Source organism: Acipenser ruthenus, unplaced genomic scaffold (genome assembly GCF_902713425.1).
Source record: "Acipenser ruthenus unplaced genomic scaffold, fAciRut3.2 maternal haplotype, whole genome shotgun sequence".
Classification (NCBI taxonomy): Eukaryota; Metazoa; Chordata; class Actinopteri; order Acipenseriformes; family Acipenseridae; genus Acipenser; species Acipenser ruthenus.
In genome coordinates, this window is record NW_026708530.1 from 27,501 (window position 1) to 48,347 (window position 20,847).

Below are 20,847 nucleotides of genomic sequence, written 5' to 3' on the forward strand. Positions count from 1 at the left end.
AGAGAGAGAGGAAAGAGAGAGAGGGTGGGAGAGGGGGGAGAGAGAGAGGAGAGGAGAGGAGAGAGAGAAGAGAGGAGAGAGAGAGAGGAGAGAGAGAGGGCAGGAGAGGGGGTGGAGAGAGAGAGGAGAAGAGAGAGGAGAGAGGAGAGAGAGAGAGAGGGCGGGAGAGGGGGGAGAGAGAGGGTTAACACAATTTGTCAATTTGTAATGACAGTTATTATTATTATTAGAGACTAGGGGGGTGAACTCTGCATCATCAACAACTGCTGCTGCTGCTGCAGAGTCACTTCCAATAGGAGCTTGTTTGTTTGACGTCTCATCCGAAGGACAGAGCACAAGGAGGTTCAGTGACACCTCTCTGTGCTTTACAATGCTTCCCTATGTTTTACCAGACCTCTCTGTGCTTTACAATGCTTCCCTATGCTTCACCAGACCTATCTGTGCTTTACAATTCTTCCCTATGCTTTACCAGACCTCTCTGTGCTTTACAATGCTTCCCTGTGCTTTACCAGACCTCTCTGTGCTTTACAATGCTTCCATATGCTTTACCAGACCTCTCTGTGCTTTACAATGCTTCCCTGTGCTTTACCAGACCTCTCTGTGCTTTACAATGCTTCCCTATGCTTTACCAGACCTCTCTGTGCTTTACAATGCTTCCCTATGCTTTACCAGACCTCTCTGTGCTTTACAATGCTTCCCTGTGCTTTACCAGACCTCTCTGTGCTTTACAATGCTTCCCTATGCTTTACCAGACCTCTCTGTGCTTTACAATGCTTCCCTATGCTTTACCACACCTCTCTGTGCTTTACAATGCTTCCCTGTGCTTTACCAGACCTCTCTGTGCTTTACAATGCTTCCCTGTGCTTTACCAGACCTCTCTGTGCTTTACAATGCTTCCATATGCTTTACCAGACCTCTCTGTGCTTTACAATGCTTCCCTGTGCTTTACCAGACCTCTCTGTGCTTTACAATGCTTCCCTGTGCTTTACCAGACCTCTCTGTGCTTTACAATGCTTCCCTATGCTTTACCAGACCTCTCTGTGCTTTACAATGCTTCCCTATGCTTTACCAGACCTCTCTGTGCTTTACAATGCTTCCCTATGCTTTACCAGACCTCTCTGTGCTTTACAATGCTTCCCTATGCTTTACCACACCTCTCTGTGCTTTACAATGCTTCCCTATGCTTTACCAGACCTCTCTGTGCTTTACAATGCTTCCCTATGCTTTACCACACCTCTCTGTGCTTTACAATGCTTCCCTATGCTTTACCACACCTCTCTGTGCTTTACAATGCTTCCCTATGCTTTACCAGACCTCTCTGTGCTTTACAATGCTTCCCTGTGCTTTACCAGACCTCTCTGTGCTTTACAATGCTTCCCTATGCTTTACCACACCTCTCTGTGCTTTACAATGCTTCCCTATGCTTTACCAGACCTCTCTGTGCTTTACAATGCTTCCCTATACTTTACCAGACCTCTCTGTGCTTTACAATGCTTCCCTATGCTTTACCACACCTCTCTGTGCTTTACAATGCTTCCCTATGCTTTACCACACCTCTCTGTGCTTTACAATGCTTCCCTATGCTTTACCAGACCTCTCTGTGCTGTACAATGCTTCCCTATGCTTTACCAGACCTCTCTGTGCTTTACAATGCTTCCCTATGCTTTACCAGACCTCTCTGTGCTTTACAATGCTTCCCTATGCTTTACCAGACCTCTCTGTGCTTTACAATGCTTCCCTATGCTTTATCAGACCTCTCTGTGCTTTACAATGCTTCCCTATGCTTTACCAGACCTCTCTGTGCTTTACAATGCTTCCCTATGCTTTACCAGACCTCTCTGTGCTTTACAATGCTTCCCTATGCTTTACCACACCTCTCTGTGCTTTACAATGCTTCCCTATGCTTTACCACACCTCTCTGTGCTTTACAATGCTTCCCTATGCTTTACCAGACCTCTCTGTGCTTTACAATGCTTCCCTATGCTTTACCAGACCTCTCTGTGCTTTACAATGCTTCCCTATGCTTTACCACACCTCTCTGTGCTTTACAATGCTTCTCTATGCTTTACCACACCTCTCTGTGCTTTACAATGCTTCCCTATGCTTTACCACACCTCTCTGTGCTTTACAATGCTTCCCTATGCTTTACCAGACCTCTCTGTGCTTTACAATGCTTCCCTATGCTTTACCAGACCTCTCTGTGCTTTACAATGCTTCCATATGCTTTACCACACCTCTCTGTGCTTTACAATGCTTCCATATGCTTTACCACACCTCTCTGTGCTTTACAATGCTTCCCTATGCTTTACCAGACCTCTCTGTGCTTTACAATGCTTCCCTATGCTTTACCACACCTCTCTGTGCTTTACAATGCTTCCCTATGCTTTACCAGACCTCTCTGTGCTTTACAATGCTTCCCTATGCTTTACCACACCTCTCTGTGCTTTACAATGCTTCCCTATGCTTTACCAGACCTCTCTGTGCTTTACAATGCTTCCCTATGCTTTACCAGACCTCTCTGTGCTTTACAATGCTCCCCTATGCTTTACCACACCTCTCTGTGCTTTACAATGCTTCCCTATGCTTTACCACACCTCTCTGTGCTTTACAATGCTTCCCTATGCTTTACCAGACCTCTCTGTGCTTTACAATGCTTCCCTATGCTTTACCACACCTCTCTGTGCTTTACAATGCTTCCCTATGCTTTACCACACCTCTCTGTGCTTTACAATGCTTCCCTATGCTTTACCAGACCTCTCTGTGCTTTACAATGCTTCCCTATGCTTTACCAGACCTCTCTGTGCTTTACAATGCTTCCCTATGCTTTACCACACCTCTCTGTGCTTTACAATGCTTCCCTATGCTTTACCAGACCTCTCTGTGCTTTACAATGCTTCCCTATGCTTTACCAGACCTCTCTGTGCTTTATAATGCTTCCCTATGCTTTACCACACCTCTCTGTGCTTTACAATGCTTCCCTATGCTTTACCAGACCTCTCTGTGCTTTACAATGCTTCCCTATGCGTTACCAGACCTCTCTGTGCTTTACAATGCTTCCCTATGCTTTACCACACCTCTCTGTGCTTTACAATGCTTCCCTATGCTTTACCAGACCTCTCTGTGCTTTACAATGCTTCCCTATGCTTTACCAGACCTCTCTGTGCTTTACAATGCTTCCCTATGCTTTACCAGACCTCTCTGTCCTTTACAATGCTTCCCTATGCTTTACCAGACCTCTCTGTCCTTTACAATGCTTCCCTATGCTTTACCAGACCTCTTTGTGCTTTACAATGCTTCCCTATGCTTTACCAGACCTCTCTGTGCTTTACAATGCTTCCCTATGCTTTACCACACCTCTCTGTGCTTTACAATGCTTCCCTATGCTTTACCACACCTCTCTGTGCTTTACAATGCTTCCCTATGCTTTACCACACCTCTCTGTGCTTTACAATGCTTCCCTATGCTTTACCACACCTCTCTGTGCTTTACAATGCTTCCCTATGCTTTACCAGACCTCTCTGTGCTTTACAATGCTTCCCTATGCTTTACCACACCTCTCTGTGCTTTACAATGCTTCCCTATGCTTTACCACACCTCTCTGTGCTTTACAATGCTTCCCTATGCTTTACCAGACCTCTCTGTGCAAGATAAACAAATTATATACAACAGAACTTCGCCAACGCTGTAACTTCACGGCAATGTATATCGACAGGCCGTGTTTTATTTGAGAACGTACAAATATAGAAATAAATAAATACATAAACAACACACACACATACACAAAACAATTAGGTGGCAGTTTTTAAAACCCCCAGAAACTTTACACACGCAATTCTCGTAGCTTTAACTTTTTTACATTAATATACCTCGGTCATTTCCCACCGCTAGAAAGAAATAAAGTGTGTTTGGTTGTGACTTACTTGGCGGCAGTGTTATAAAATTCTCGTCCGGACTCGGTACGGTTCGGTTTTGGTCGGTAAAGACGGTCAGAGACAAATCTTGGAGTCGTCTTCTCACCGGCTCCGGCAACGCCATCTTGCCTCGAAGTGGGACGGGAACAAAAAAAACGAAAAAAATTTGTTTAGGAAACTACCGCCTTTTCGGCTCAAAGACGGAGTCGACGTCGTGTACAAATGAATAGGAGAGACAGAGCCGTCATGGCGGCCGCTGGGCTGCAGCTTCACCTCCGCTCAAGCGCCAGGGAGCGTTGCCCGGGAAACAGCGGAACGCTGTCACAGCTTAGCAACCAGAGCGACGCTGGAGGCGGGAAACCGCCGTGGTTCCTATAGCAACCAGATATTTATTTCTGTATTTTATTATGTATAATTTTTTTTTAACATTTATGGCACGACATACATAAGATTGTATCCAGATTTAGCTGCGAGCTGATTTTCATTCGCTGTCAGGTGTAGAGAACGGAAGCAAATACATAAATAAATAAATAAACAAACACAAAACCACCCAAGGCTGTTTTAAGACCAAAATCTTTTCTAAAAGAGCTAAAAGTTTTATTTCATTAAAGACATATTATTTTAAAAACTATTGATGTTGGGAATCTGATAGCGCTGTGATGAGGTCACGGAGGAGGGGCGGAGCGATCAGAACAGAGAATTTTGACTAGATTTTAAATTGATGACGTCAGAATTTTCCGTTATGAATTTGGTCCATTTATCATATTTTTGACACCATAATCTCCAGCTATGTCCCAAAAAAACTATAAATACCTCTAATGTTTTGTTTCAAACACATAGTCCCTTGAGAAAGATACGTATAACATCAAAACGCTGGCCAGCTGGCTCTTTGAGCTAATTAGATAGATAGATAGATAGATAGATAGATAGATAGATAGATAGATGTGAAAGAGAATGTTTCTCAAAAAAATGTACACAAAAATGTTTTAAAAGATAAAAAAAAATATTCAATTTTCAATGTGCCAAAATCTATTACTAATATACCACAGTTTATAACAAACTAAAGTGTCAATTCAATAACATAGTATATTTAGAATTAGTGATTACATTATTATTATTATTATTATTATTATTATTATTATTATTATTATTATTATTATTATTACTTTTATTTGTTGTTATCAAGTTAATAAAGCTAATAAGAGGCGAGAGAATGGATTTTAAAGATGGTCAGCGCTCCTTTAAAGGGATGGGCCGGTGATCATGTTAATAAAGCTAATAAGAGGTGAGAGAATGGATTTTAAAGATGGTCAGCGCTCCTTTAAAGGGAGGGGCCGGTGATCATGTTAATAAAGCTAATAAGAGGTGAGAGAATGGATTTTAAAGATGGTCAGCGCTCCTTTAAAGGGAGGGGCCGGTGATCATGTTAATAAAGCTAATAAGAGGTGAGAGAATGGATTTTAAAGATGGTCAGCGCTCCTTTAAAGAGAGGGGCCGGTGATCCTGTTAATAAAGCTAATAAGAAGCGAGAGAATGGATTTTAAAGATGGTCAGCGCTCCTCTAAAGGGAGGGGCCGGTGATCATGTTAATAAAGCTAATAAGAGGTGAGAGAATGGATTTTAAAGATGGTCAGCGCTCCTTTAAAGGGAGGGGCCGGTGATCATGTTAATAAAGCTAATAAGAGGCGAGAGAATGGATTGCCTCAAATCAATGCCTATGCTAGTTCCTGCCCCTGGAGAGCCAGCAAATTTAGCTTAACACGCAGTCAATGCAGACCCACAGTATTTCCTCCCTGCTAATGGGAGTCTTGTCTGGGATAATTGGTTTTGATGTGGTTGGCAGCTAATTTCTCCCCTAACTCAAGGATCGAAAAGTAATTTACAGCACTTAGGCGATATAACAGTGGTGTGGTTTACTTACAACAGTGTTTTTAAATAGAAACACATACCACTAAAGGAATTTAAAGAGAGAGAAAAGAGAGAGAGGGGTAAGAGAATGGATTTGAGGGAAGAAAAATGGATTTTTAATTGTATTTCTATGTGTCTGAGTATGGGGTGTGTCTCAGAGTGTGTTTCAATCTCACGCTGTCTTTGTAGGACAGACTCTCTCTCCTCTCTCCTTCCTCTCCCCTCTCTCCAAACACGATTCAGACAGTCCCCCTGAGTTTCAATCTCCATAGTTTTATATATTATACAGCAACACCAAACACGATTCAGACAGTCCCCCTGAGTTTCAATCTGCATAGTTTTATATATTATACAGCAACACCAAACACGATTCAGACAGTCCCCCTGAGTTTCAATCTGCATAGTTTTATATATTATACAGCAACACCAAACACGATTCAGACAGTCCCCCTGAGCTTCAATCTGCATAGTTTTATATATTATACAACAACACCAAACACGATTCAGACAGTCCCCCTGAGCTTCAATCTGCATAGTTTTATATATTATACAGCAACACCAAACACGATTCAGACAGTCCCCCTGAGTTTCAATCTGCATAGTTTTATATATTATACAGCAACACCAAACACGATTCAGACAGTCCCCCTGAGTTTCAATCTGCATAGTTTTATATATTATACAGCAACACCAAACACGATTCAGACAGTCCCCCTGAGCTTCAATCTGCATAGTTTTATATATTATACAGCAGGATCACAGATAAAGGGCTGGGGGATATAAAAAAAGACAATATTCGATGTCAGGTTTAATAAATGACTTTATTAGAATCGAATCTTGTAATTTTGATGGTCCAGACATTGTTTGATTTTACATTTCAATTCAAAAGAGAAGGCGCACAGTGATTTAGCTCAAATTATACTGTTGCTGTTTGCAGTGAGATCGCTGCTCAGTTGGATTCGTCTCATTATTATTTATTTCGTAGCAGACGTCCTTATCCAGGGCGACTTACAATTGTTACAAGATATCACATTATTTTCACATACAATTCCCCATTTATACAGTTGGGTTTTTACTGGAGCAATCTAGGTAAAGTACCTTGCTCAAGGATACAGCAGCAGTGTCCCCCACCTGGGATTGAACCCACGACCCTCCAGTCAAGAGTCCAGAGCCCTAACCACTATTCCACACCGCTGCCCGACGCTACAGAGTGAGTGAATATGTTTTGAATCAAATCAGGGAGTACCTCTCTTTTTTAAAAACTGCAGAAAGTCCATCTATCTCTCTCTATCTAATCTATCCATCCATCCATCCATCCATCTATCTGTCTATCCATCCATCTATCTATATCTCTATCTATCCACCCACCCATCTATCTGTCTGTCTGTCTGTCTGTCTGTCTGTCTGTCTGTCTGTCTATCTATCTATCTATCCATCCATCCATCCATCCATCTATATCTCCATCCATCCATCCATCTATCTGTCTATCTATTTTATCTCTATCTATCCTATCTGTCTATCTCTCTCTATCAATCCATCCATCCATCCATCCATCTATCCATCCATCTATCTATATCTCCATCCATCCATCCATCCATCCATCCATCTAGCTATCTGTCTATCTATCTGTCTATCTATCCATCCATCTATCTATCCATCCATCTATCTGTCTATCTGTCCATCCATCCATCTATCTATATCTCCATCCATCCATCCATCCATCCATCCATCTAGCTATCCATCTAGCTATCTGTCTATCTATCTGTCTATCTATCCATCCATCTATCTATCCATCCATCTATCTGTCTATCTGTCCATCCATCCATCTAGCTATCTGTCTATCTATCTGTCCATCCATCCATCCATCCATCCATCCATCCATCTAGCTATCCATCTAGCTATCTGTCTATCCATCCATCCATCCATCCATCCATCCATCCATCCATCCATCCATCCATCCATCTAGCTATCCATCTAGCTATCTGTCCATCCATCCATCCATCCATCCATCCATCTAGCTATCCATCTAGCTATCTGTCTATCTATCCATCCATCTATCTATCCATCCATCCATCCATCCATCTATCTGTCTATCTGTCCATCCATCCATCTATCTATATCTCCATCCATCCATCCATCCATCCATCCATCCATCCATCCATCTAGCTATCTGTCTATCTATCTGTCTATCTATCCATCCATCTATCTATCCATCCATCCATCCATCCATCCATCTATCTGTCTATCTGTCCATCCATCCATCTATCTATATCTCCATCCATCCATCCATCCATCCATCCATCCATCTAGCTATCTGTCTATCTATCTGTCTATCTATCCATCTATCCATCCATCCATCCATCCATCCATCCATCTAGCTATCTGTCTATCTATCTGTCTATCTATCTGTCCATCCATCCATCCATCCATCCATCCATCCATCTAGCTATCCATCTAGCTATCTGTCTATCTATCCATCCATCCATCCATCCATCCATCCATCCATCCATCTAGCTATCCATCTAGCTATCTGTCCATCCATCCATCCATCCATCTAGCTATCCATCTAGCTATCTGTCTATCTATCCATCCATCTATCTATCCATCCATCCATCCATCCATCTATCTGTCTATCTGTCCATCCATCCATCTATCTATATCTCCATCCATCCATCCATCCATCCATCCATCCATCCATCCATCTAGCTATCTGTCCATCCATCCATCCATCCATCCATCCATCCATCCATCCATCTAGCTATCTGTCTATCTATCTGTCTATCTATCCATCCATCCATCCATCCATCCATCTATCTGTCTATCTGTCCATCAATCCATCCATCTATATCTCTATCTATCCATCCATCCATCCATCTATCTGTCCATCAATCCATCCATCTATATCTCTATCTATCCATCCATCCATCCATCAATCCATCCATCTATATCTATCTATCCATCCATCCATCCATCCATCTATCTGTCCATCAATCCATCCATCTATATCTATCTATCCATCCATCCATCCATCCATCTATCTGTCTATCTATCCATCCAACCATCCGTCTGTCTATCTGTCTATCTATCCATCTATATATTTATATTACTGTGCAGCAACCAAACTAGCGAGGGTCTGGCCATTTTATTAGGAACACTGGCCATTTTATTAGGAACATTGGCCATTTTATTAGGGAATCCCCAATAAAGTGGCCTATATACGTTATATATCAGTGTCGTGTTGATAAAGCATTATAGATGGTTTATAACCGTGCAATAGCCACAGACAGAATTACATTTAAACATCCCAGAGAACAAAGCTGTCCCCTTTATAACACTGTGATCCCGTCTGTGGCTATTGCAAGGCTATAAACCATCTACAATACAAAGTAATATATAGTGTTACATGGGTATCTATCTATCTATCTATCTGTCTGTCTATCTATCTATCTATCTATCTATCTATCTATCTATCTATCTATCTATCTATCTATCTATCTATCTATCTATCTATCTATTTCTGTATTAGGCATGCATGCAATAATTTGTGCTTTTACTCTCTGAAGAAGCAAACTCTGCCAGCTGGACAGAGGCTTGTGGTTAAATATGGCTTTATACAATATACAATGCAGTACACCTCCCTGTCTAACTGGGAATAAGAGGCCAGGAGACTCGTTACTGGTCCCAGTCATAGATGCATGACATGGAAGTCACTGTCAGTGTAAATTCAATGGTTTCTAATTGAAACACTGAAGACGCTGAGAGAGACTTCTAGTGGAAACGTTTGCCGTTGAATTTACACTGAAGACGCTGAGAGAGACTTCTAGTGGAAACGTTTGCCATTGAATTTACACTGAAGATGCTGAGAAAGACTTCTAGTGGAAACGTTTGCCATTGAATTTACACTGAAGACGCTGAGAAAGACTTCTAGTGGAAACGTTTGCCATTGAATTCACACTGAAGACACTGAGAGAGACTTCTAGTGGAAACGTTTGCCATTGAATTTACACTGAAGAATTTATTATTATTATTATTATTATTATTATTATTATTATTATTAAGAGCAGTAAAACAAAATTGTGTGACACTGTCTGTCTGCAAATATATATATATATATTTGAAATCCTTCCTATTGGCTGCACGACCTGTCCGTAAAGCCTACAGCCCAATAGAATAAGCCCCTGAGTCTGTGGACTGCTTCTCGTCGTATCGGAGTGACAGCGTCTGGGTGCTTTTGTAAATTTCGTTGCTCGTTGAAATCGCGGTCTTTATCTGGCTCTCCGTTACCTGAATAAATAACGAGAAACGAAGGAAGGGAAGAAAGAAAGAGAAGAGAAGAAAGAAAGAACAAAGAGGCGAAAGAACAGAAAGAAAGAAAGAAAGAACGAAAGAAAGAAAGAGTAGAACAGAAAGGACAGAAAGAAAAAGAGAAGAAAGAACGGAAAGGACAGGAAGAAAAAACAGAACGAAAATATAATTAAAAAAAGAAATAATTTCAACATGTGTGTGTATCTCTGTGTGTGTGTATCTCTGTGTGTATCTGTGTGTGTGTGTGTATCTCTGTGTGTGTGTGTATCTGTGTGTGTGTGTGTATCTCTGTGTGCGTATCTCTGTGTGTGTGTATCTCTGTGTGTGTGTATCTCTGTGTGTGTATCTCTGTGTGTGTGTATCTCTGTGTGTGTATCTCTGTGTGTGTGTGTATCTGTGTGTGTGTGTGTGTGTGTGTGTATCTCTGTGTATATCTCTGTGTGTGTATCTCTGTGTGTATATCTGTGTGTGTGTATCTCTGTGTGTATATCACTGTGTGTATATCTCTGTGTGTGTATCTCTGTGTGTGTATCTCTGTGTGTATCTCTGTGCATCTCTGTGTATCTGTGTGTGTGTATATTTCTGTGTGTGTGTATCTCTGTGTGTGTGTATCTGTGTGTGTGTGTATCTGTGTGTGTGTGTATATCTCTGTGTGTGTATCTCTGTGTGTGTGTATCTCTGTGTGTGTATATCTCTGTGTGTGTGTGTATCTGTGTGTGTGTGTGTATCTCTGTGTGTGTGCGTATCTCTGTGTGTGTGCGTATCTCTGTGTGCGTGTATCTCTGTGTGTGTGTGTATCTCTGTGTGTGTGTGTATCTCTGTGTGTGTATCTCTGTGTGTGTGTATCTCTGTGTGTGTGTGTGTATCTCTGTGTGTGTATCTCTGTGTGTGTATCTCTGTGTGTGTGTGTGTGTATCTCTGTGTATATCTGTGTGTGTGTATCTCTGTGTGTATATCTGTGTGTGTGTATCTCTGTGTGTATATCACTGTGTGTGTATCTCTGTGTGTATCTCTGTGCATCTCTGTGTATCTGTGTGTGTGTATATTTCTGTGTGTGTGTATCTCTGTGTGTGTATATCTGTGTGTGTGTGTATCTGTGTGTGTGTGTATCTGTGTGTGTGTATCTGTGTGTGTGTGTATCTGTGTGTGTGTGTATCTGTGTGTGTATATCTCTGTGTTTGTATCTCTGTGTGTGTGTATCTCTGTGTGTGTATATCTCTGTGTGTGTATATCTCTGTGTGCGTATCTCTGTGTGCGTGTATCTCTGTGTGTGTGTGTATCTCTGTGTGTGTGTGTATCTCTGTGTGTGTATCTCTGTGTGTGTGTATCTCTGTGTGTGTGTGTATCTCTGTGCATCTCTGTGTGTGTGTCTCTGTGTGTGTATCTCTGTGTGTGTCTCTGTGTGTGTATCTCTGTGTGTATATCTCTGTGTGTGTATCTCTCTGTGTGTGTATCTCTGTGTGTGTCTCTCTGTGTGTGTGTATCTCTGTGTGTGTGTCTCTGTGTGTGTGTGTGTCTCTGTGTGTGTGTGTCTCTGTGTGTGTGTGTCTCTGTGTGTGTGTGTCTCTGTGCATCTCTGTGTGTGTCTCTGTGTGTGTGTATCTCTGTGTGTGTCTCTGTGTGTGTATCTCTGTGTGTGTGTCTCTGTGTGTGTGTCTCTGTGTGTGTCTCTCTGTGTGTGTCTCTCTGTGTGTGTGTGTGTATCTCTGTGTGTGTGTGTCTCTGTGTGTGTGTGTCTCTGTGTGTGTGTATCTCTGTGTGTGTATCTCTGTGTGTGTGTGTGTATCTGTGTGTGTGTGTGTATCTCTGTGTGTGTATCTCTGTGTGTGTGTATCTCTGTGTGTGTATCTCTGTGTGTGTATCTCTGTGTGTGTATCTCTGTGTGTGTGTATCTCTGTGTGTGTGTGTATCTCTGTGTGTGTATCTCTGTGTGTTTTCTTTGTATAAAGTTTTGAATCTATTTTTGCACCTCTTCAAACTTCTTTGCCTTGTACTGATCGGCTCCTTTCAGGAAGTTCAGGAGGATGAGGTCACACAGCACGGTACCCTGGGAAGGGAAAGAGAGCACAGTCAAGGAGCCAATAGGGTTCTGAGATGAACGCTCTCGCATCGGCAGCCCATTTTCTTTGAGATTTTTTCCCTGAAGTCCTCAATGATCAGCATCATACTTTCAATATGAAGATTTCTTTAAATATCAAAACATGAGAAAAGAACGAGGCTGCAAGTGCTAATGAGAAATGATAAGCATTATTAATAATAATATATAATCACAATAATAATAATAATAATAATAAATACATACATATTTATAATATATAATAATAATAATAATAATAATGACAGGTACAGTAATGTCAGTAATGTCTCTCACCACTCCGACAGAAGTGAAGGCTGTCACTATATTGATCAGCGTCGGGATCATGTTGAATTTTCCAGCCTAATTAAAAAAATAAAAATAATTACATAAAAAAAAACGGAGTTAATTAAAGGCTGGAGTGGAAACTCTTTGAAATTCCAGCCCTGAAATAAATAATACCGGAATTATTCTATGATTTCCCATTCTATTAGAACTCTGAACTAATTCCGAGCATTTCCAGCTAACTCAATCTATGCTGACAGGAGCCGGTACAGCTTCAGAGCTTCCAGAGTCAGACTTTTACAGTCAAACAGACGCGCGCTCGTCTTCCTCAGCATGGAGCTGGTACTAGAGGAAGTTCCTTCTGCTCTTTTCATCGTGCCAAAAAGGACTGGCTGACTCACTGGCTGGCTGGCTGGCTGACTCACTGATTCGCTGGCTGGCTGACTCACTGGCTGGCTGTCTGGCTGGCTGGCTGGCTGTCTCACTGACTCACTGGCTGGCTGGCTGACTCACTGGCTGGCTGGCTGGCTGTCTCACTGACTCACTGGCTGGCTGGCTGGCTGGCTCACTGACTCACTGGCTGGCTGGCTGGCTGGCTGTCTCACTGACTCACTGGCTGGCTGTCTCACTGACTCACTGGCTGGCTGGCTGGCTGTCTGTCTCACTGACTCACTGGCTGGCTGGCTGGCTGTCTGTCTCACTGACTCACTGGCTGGCTGGCTGGCTGGCTGGCTGGCTGTCTCACTGACTCACTGGCTGGCTGGCTGGCTCACTGACTGGCTGGCTGTCTCACTGACTCACTGGCTGGCTGGCTGGCTCACTGGCTGGCTGGCTGGCTGGCTGACTCACTGACTCACTAACTGGCTGGCTGTCTCACTGGCTGGCTGACTGGCTGTCTCACTGACTGGCTGGCTGTCTCACTGGCTGGCTGACTGGCTGTCTCACTGACTGGCTGGCTGACTCACTGATTCGCTGGCTGGCTGACTCACTGATTCGCTGGCTGGCTGACTCACTGATTCGCTGGCTGGCTGACTCACTGGCTGGCTGTCTGGCTGGCTGGCTGGCTGTCTCACTGACTCACTGGCTGGCTGGCTGACTCACTGGCTGGCTGGCTGGCTGTCTCACTGACTCACTGGCTGGCTGGCTGGCTGGCTCACTGACTGGCTGGCTGTCTCACTGACTCACTGGCTGACTCACTGGCTGGCTGTCTGGCTGGCTGGCTGGCTGTCTCACTGACTCACTGGCTGGCTGGCTGACTCACTGGCTGGCTGGCTGGCTGTCTCACTGACTCACTGGCTGGCTGGCTGGCTGGCTCACTGACTGGCTGGCTGTCTCACTGACTCACTGGCTGACTCACTGACTCACTAGCTGGCTGGCTGGCTGGCTGACTCATTGACTCACTGGCTGGCTGGCTGACTCACTGGCTGGCTGGCTGACTCACTGGCTGACTCAATGTCTGGCTGGCTGGCTGGCTGGCTGACTCACTGGCTGGCTGGCTGGCTGGCTGAATCACTGGCTGGCTGGCTGACTCACTGGCTGACTCACTGGCTGACTCACTGGCTGGCTGACTCACTGGCTGACTCAATGTCTGTCTGGCTGGCTGGCTGGCTGGCTGACTCACTGGCTGACTCAATGTCTGTCTGGCTGGCTGGCTGGCTGGCTGACTCACTGGCTGAATCACAGGCTGGCTGGCTGGCTGCCTGGCTGACTCACTGGCTGGCTGCCTGGCTCACTGGCTGACTCGCTGGCTGGCTGACTTACTGGCTGGCTGGCTGACTCAATGGCTGGCTGGCTGTCTGATTGGCTGATTGGCTGGCTGGCTGGCTGGCTGGCTGACTCGCTGGCTGAATCACAGGCTGGCTGGCTGGCTGGCTGACTGACTGATTGGTTGAATCAGACAGTTTTGTGAGAGAGCTGCGAGTCGTGTCCGCTCGGCGGGTTGCGTCTGGGTGACGTCACCGCTAGGCGTGTGTTGCGAGCGGTACTCACGTTCCCGTAGACCAGCACGTCGAATCGAATGGAGTGCGCTTTCAGCAGAGTGCGGTACTCTGTCCCGTTCTCCATTTTGAAATATTTGGCGTACCTGGAGAGACAGGAGAACAGAGGGGACTGATTAGAAATGAGAGGAGGGGAGAGAGGAAAGAGAGAGAGGAGAGAGAGGAGAGGGGAGAGAGGAGAGGGGAGAGAGGGGAGAGGAGGAGAGGAGAGAGAGGAGAAGAGAGGGGAGAGGATAGGGGAGAGGGGAAGAGAGGGGACAGGAGAGAGGGGAGAGGATGAGAGAGGAGAGGGGAGAGGAGAGAGGAGAGAGGAGGGAGGAAGACACACACTCACACAGGCACACACACACACACACACACACACACACACACACGCACCTGAAGTTGTATCCGGGGGACACGCTGGTTTTCGCTGACACGCTGTCCAGTCTGGTGAAGGAGTACGAGGGGTTGCAGTTATCATCGGACTGATCAAGATCACAGATCCAACCAATCTTAATACCAATGACTCCACCCTGAGAGAGAGAGAGAGAGAGAGAGAGAGAGAGAGAGAGAGAGAGGGGGGGGGAGAGAGAGAGGGAGAGAGAGAGAGAGTGAGACAGAGAGATGAGAGGGAGAGAGAGAGAGAGAGAGAGAGAGAGAGAGAGAGAGAGAGAGGAGAGAGAGAGAGAGAGAGAGAGGTTCAATTGAAGACACTGAGAAAGACTTATAGTGGAAACGTTTGCCGTTGAATTTACACTGAAGACGCTGAGAGAGACTTCTATTGGAAACATTTGCTGTTGAATTTACACTGAAGACACTGAGAAAGACTTCTAGTGGAAACGTTTGCCGTTGAATTTACACTGAAGACGCTGAGAAAGACTTCTAGTGGAAACGTTTGCCGTTGAATTCACACTGAAGACGCTGAGAAAGACTTCTAGTGGAAACGTTTGCCATTGAATTTACTTATCCTGCACTGTGATGATGGGGATGGATGGATGATGTCACCAACAGGCCTGTAGGGGGCGCCATTTACCTTGTTGGCGAGTTTGTAGAAGTCCTCCCCAGCGAATCTCACCACATCTCCCAGTCTGAAGATGGGACAATAGATGTTGTTGATGGGGTCGAAGTTACAGCTCTTTATGTAGGACTGAGTGATATTAGGAAGCAGATTCCCCCTGGAAACACAGAGAAACTCTCACTGGAAAACACAGCAATACAGACTGGAATTACATTGTAACTGCAGTTTAATATCACTAGACTGGACTGGAATTACATTGTAACTGCAGTTTAATATCACTAGACTGGACTGGAATTACATTGTAACTGCAGTTTAATATCACTAGACTGGACTGGAATTACATTGTAACTGCAGTTTAATATCACTAGACTGGACTGGAATTACATTGTAACTGCAGTTTAATATCACTAGACTGGACTGGAATTACATTGTAACTGCAGTTTAATATCACTAGACTGGACTGGAATTACATTGTAACTGCAGTTTAATATCACTAGACTGTGGGTCTCACTTGGTGAAGTTGAACATGGGGAAGCGAATGCTGTTTTTGATGAAGATGGTAAAGTTTTCAGCCTCTAGCATGGGCTCTCTGGGGACAAAGAACACGCTCCAATAAAAAAACAGTGGTACAAATTTTCACATCAGAAACAAACAAACAAACAAACATATAAGATTTGCACTTCGGGTATATATTACAGTCGTCTGTCTGTCTGTCTGTCTGTCTGTCTGCAACTTTAATGAAACTAAAACTCTTTTCAGAATGTAGTAAACTAACACAGACCCCAAGAAGAAGGGATTATATTGTAGCGTCAAACTGAACAGGATTGTGGGGCTCTGTCTGTCTCTCTCTCCCCCTCTCTCCGCCTCTCTCTCCTCCACCCCTCTCTCTCTCCCCCTCTGTCTCTCCCTCTCTCTCTCTCCCCCTCTCTCTCTGCTCAGTGATGCATGTTAGTATCAGTCTCTCTCTCTCTCTCTATCTCTCTCTCTCGTCTCTCTCTCTCTATCTCTCTCTCTCCCCCTCTCTCTCCCTCTCCCTCTCCCTCTGTCTCTCTCTCTCTCTCGCTCTCTCTCTCCTCAGTGATGCATGTCATATCAGTGGGTTTTCTTTGTATTCAGATGTAAGGGCGTGTGGTTCTGCTGTCACTCACATGGCCACAGAGTCGATCTCTGCCGGACACCAGCCTCGGATCTCACAAGTCTTGAAAGTGTTGTTATACCCGACACAACGACCAGTCTTTATACCTGAGAGAGAGGAGAGAGGAGAGAGAGAGGATAGAGGAGAGGAGAGAGAGAGATGAGAGAGGGGGAGAGAGGAGAGAGGAGAGAAAGAGATGAGAGAGGGGAGAGGAGGAGAGAGGAGAGAAAGAGATGAGAGAGGAGAGGGGAGAGGGGAGAGAAAGAGGTGAGAGAGGAGAGAGAAAGAGGATGAGAGAGGAGAGGGGAGAGGGGAGAGAAAGAGATGAGAGAGGAGAGGGAGAGGGAGAGGAGAGGGGAGAGGGGAGAGAAAGAGATGAGAGAGGAGAGGGGAGAGGGGAGAGGGGAGAGGGGAGAGAAAGAGATGAGAGAGGAGAGGGGAGAGAGGGAGAGGGGAGAGGGAGAGAAGAGATGAGAGAGGAGAGGGAGAAGGGAGAGGGGAGAGGGGAGAGGGGAGAGGAGAAGAGAGGATGAGAGGAGAGAGAGAGAGAGGAGAGGAGAGAGAGGAGAGAGAGAGAGAGGAGGAGAGGGGAGAGGGAGAGAAAGAGATGAGAGGGAGAGGGGAGAGGGGAGAGGGGAGAGGGGAGAGGGGAGAGAAAGAGATGAGAGAGGAGAGGGGAGAAGGAGAGGGGAGAGGGGAGAGGGGAGAGAAAGAGATGAGAGGGAGAGAGGAGAGAGAGGAGAGGAGAGAGGAGAGAGAGGAGAGAGGAAGAGGAGAGAGAGGAGAGGAGGAGAGGAGAGAGAGGAGGGAGAGGAGGAGAGGGGAGAGGGGAGAGGAGAGGGGAGAGAGGAGAGGGGAGAGAGGAGAGAAGAGATGAGAGGAGAGGGGAGAGGGGAGAGGGGAGAGAGGAGAGAGAGATGAGAGAGGAGAGAGGAGAGATGAGAGAGGAGAGAGGAGAGAGGAGAGATGAGAGGCAAAAACAGAGATAGAGAGACACACGCACACACACGCACATGCACGCACACGCAAACAAGCACACGCAAACAAGCACACACGCACACGCGCACATGCACACGCACACACACGCACACACACACTCTCTCACCGTTTTCCTCCGATGTTCCCAGGTATCTGCTGCAGTCAGAGTCAGACTTGCACTTGTACTTCGGCTCGCTCTGCAATCACACAGCAGGAGCGAAACGCACATTACATTATTATTATTATTATTATTATTATTATTATTATTATTATTATTATTATTATTATTATTATTATTAATAAACAGTTTGTTTTAGAGAGAAAAAAACTAAAACCAGATTGACAATCACTGGGTTAAATATTAGGTTTTAAAAAATATATATTTCAAAGCAACCAAATGCAACAGTCGCCTTACTGTCATTAAAACAAGGACCGGACCGGAGCAGCATTCAGAACTGACTGGACTGGACTGTCATTAAAACAAGGACCGGACCGGAGCAGCATTCAGAACTAGACTGGACTGGACTGTCATTAAAACAAGGACCGGACCGGAGCAGCATTCAGAACTGGACTGGACTGGACTGTCATTAAAACAAGGACCGGACCGGAGCAGCATTCAGAACTGGACTGGACTGGACTGTCATTAAAACAAGGACCGGACCGGAGCAGCATTCAGAACTGGACTGGACTGGACTGTCATTAAAACAAGGACCGGACCGGAGCAGCACTCAGAACTGGACTGGACTGGACTGTCATTAAAACAAGGACCGGACTAAAGCAGCATTCAGAACTGGACTGGACTGTCATTAAAACAAGGACCGGACTAAAGCAGCATTCAGAACTGGACTGGACTGGACTGTCATTAAAACAAGGACCGGACCGGAGCAGCATTCAGAACTGGACTGGACTGGACTGTCATTAAAACAAGGACCGGACCGGAGCAGCATTCAGAACTAGACTGGACTGGACTGTCATTAAAACAAGGACCGGAGCAGCATTCAGAACTGGACTGGACTGGACTGTCATTAAAACAAGGGCCGGACCGGAGCAGCATTCAGAACTGGACTGGACTGGACTGTCATTAAAACAAGGACCGGATCGGAGCAGCATTCAGAACTAGACTGGACTGGACTGTCATTAAAACAAGGACCGGACCGGCACATTTGAAATCCTGTTTCCTTTACCTCGGGACAGTATCCCTGCACTTGGTTTTCGGTTGTGATCAGCTTTGTGATAACGCAGAAAATTGATGCTCCTGCAATGCAAAAAATATATATACATATTAAATTAAATATAAGAGAGACAGACACACAGACAGAGAGACAGAGAGACACACAGACAGAGAGACAGACACACAGACAGACAGACAGAGCCCCACAATCCTGTTCAGTTTGACGCTACAATATAATCCCTTCTTCTTGGGGTCTGTGTTAGTTTACTACATTCTGAAAAGAGTTTAGTTTCATTAAAGCTGCAGACAGACAGACAGACAGACAGACAGGACAGATTCTGATCACAATTAGATCTCTGTCTCTGTCTCTCTGTCTGTCTCTGTCTCTCTCCCTCCTTCCCTCCCTCCCTCTCTGCGTGGCTCACCTGTGTGGGTGTGACGAAGTCGGCTACGTCCATGATGCGGTCGTTGTAGACTCCGAAGCCCTTGACCTTCGTCATGACCGAGGACTCCAGCGCGGTGTCTCTGTTCTGATAGGCCTTCTCATGCAGGAACACCCACCTGCAGGGGGCGTAGTAACACACCACACTGCACTTTAATATCAAGACTGGACTGGAATTACATTGTAACTGCAGTTTAATATCACTAGACTGGACTGGAATTACATTGTAACTGCAGTTTAATATCACTAGACTGGACTGGAATTACATTGTAACTGCAGTTTAATATCACTAGACTGGACTGGAATTACATTGTAACTGCAGTTTAATATCACTAGACTGGACTGGAATTACATTGTAACTGCAGTTTAATATCACTAGACTGGACTGGAATTACATTGTAACTGCAGTTTAATATCACTAGACTGGACTGGACTGGAATTACATTGCAACAGCAGTTTAATATCACTAGACTGGACTGGAATTACATTGTAACTGCAGTTTAATATCACTAGACTGGAATTACATTGTAACTGCAGTTTAATATCACTAGACTGGACTGGACTGGAATTACATTGTAACTGCAGTTTAATATCACTAGACTGGACTGGAATTACATTGTAACTGCAGTTTAATATCACTAGACTGGACTGGACTGAATTACATTGCAACAGCAGTTTAATATCACTAGACTGGACTGGAATTACATTGTAACTGCAGTTTAATATCACTAGACTGGAATTACATTGTAACTGCAGTTTAATATCACTAGACTGGACTGGACTGGAATTACATTGTAACTGCAGTTTAATATCACTAGACTAGACTGGACTGGAATTACATTGTAACTGCAGTTTAATATCACTAGACTGGACTGGAATTACATTGTAACTGCAGTTTAATATCACTAGACTGGACTGGAATTACATTGTAACTGCAGTTTAATATCACTAGACTGGACTGGAATTACACTGAGACATACACAGACGGACAGACACACACACAGACACACTCCCTCTCACACAGACACACAGACACACAGACACACACACACACACACACACACACACACTCTCCCTCTCACACACACTCTCACACACACAGACACACACACACACACACACACACACTCTCCCCTCTCACACACCACACACACACACACACACACACACACACACACACACACACACACACACACACTCTCCCTCTCACACACACTCTCACACACACACACACAACACACACACACACACTCACTCTCACTCTCACTCACCCCACGAAGTAAGTGAAGATCAGGAGCTGCACGACTCTGTTGATGATGCCGATGGTCCAGCTCTTCACCACCACAGATTTGGTCGTTTCGTAGGTGAAGAAATCGGAGACACAGCCCATCGTCCTGCACTGTGTGTGTGTGTGTGACTGGGGTATAGTATCTGTCTATTTATCTAGCTATCTATGTGTTTAACTGAGGTACAGTATCTGTGTGTTTATCTATATAGCTATCTCTGTGTTTATCTATATAGCTATCTGTGTGTTTAATGGGGTATAGTAACTGTCTTTCCTGTCTTTCTGTCTGTCTATCTATATAGCTATCTGTGTGTTTATCTATATAGCTATCTGTGTGTTTATCTATATAGCTATCT

At 44.6% G+C, this 20,847-nt stretch overlaps 2 protein-coding genes across 2 annotated transcripts in view; both read right to left on the reverse strand.

The window, feature by feature from the left end:
* Positions 1 to 4,283, reverse strand: part of LOC131734213 (transmembrane protein 17B-like) — a 7,857-nt gene extending 3,574 nt beyond the window's left edge. Inside the window, exon 1 of the mRNA XM_059021293.1 lies at positions 3,921 to 4,283. Coding sequence (XP_058877276.1) covers positions 3,921 to 4,035 — 115 coding nt within the window. The 5' untranslated portion in view covers positions 4,036 to 4,283. The remainder of the gene's footprint in view (positions 1 to 3,920) is intronic.
* Positions 4,284 to 6,622: 2,339 nt separating this feature from the next.
* Positions 6,623 to 20,807, reverse strand: LOC131734214 (P2X purinoceptor 3-like). The gene is made up of 12 exons (XM_059021294.1): positions 20,478 to 20,807; positions 19,186 to 19,325; positions 18,778 to 18,845; positions 17,721 to 17,790; positions 16,629 to 16,722; positions 15,992 to 16,069; positions 15,496 to 15,637; positions 14,859 to 14,995; positions 14,473 to 14,566; positions 12,496 to 12,561; positions 12,094 to 12,171; positions 6,623 to 10,103 (listed from the first exon to the last, which is right to left on the reverse strand). The coding sequence occupies exons 1-12, from the start codon at positions 20,594 to 20,596 to the stop codon at positions 9,975 to 9,977; spliced, it is 1,215 nt and encodes a 404-aa protein (XP_058877277.1). The 5' UTR covers positions 20,597 to 20,807; the 3' UTR covers positions 6,623 to 9,974.
* Between the last annotated feature and the right edge of the window lie 40 nt (positions 20,808 to 20,847).

Excerpts from the sequence above, each read along its gene's own strand:
- LOC131734214 (XM_059021294.1), bottom strand. The coding sequence starts at position 20,596 with ATGGGCTGTGTCTCCGATTTCTTCACCTACGAAACGACCAAATCTGTG. Across the intron at positions 12,562-14,472 it reads ACGTGCTGGTCTACGGGAAC|GCTGGAAAATTCAACATGAT; the intron begins GTGAGTACCGCT and ends TTTTTTAATTAG. Across the intron at positions 10,104-12,093 it reads AGGCAAAGAAGTTTGAAGAG|GTAACGGAGAGCCAGATAAA; the intron begins GTGCAAAAATAG and ends TTATTTATTCAG.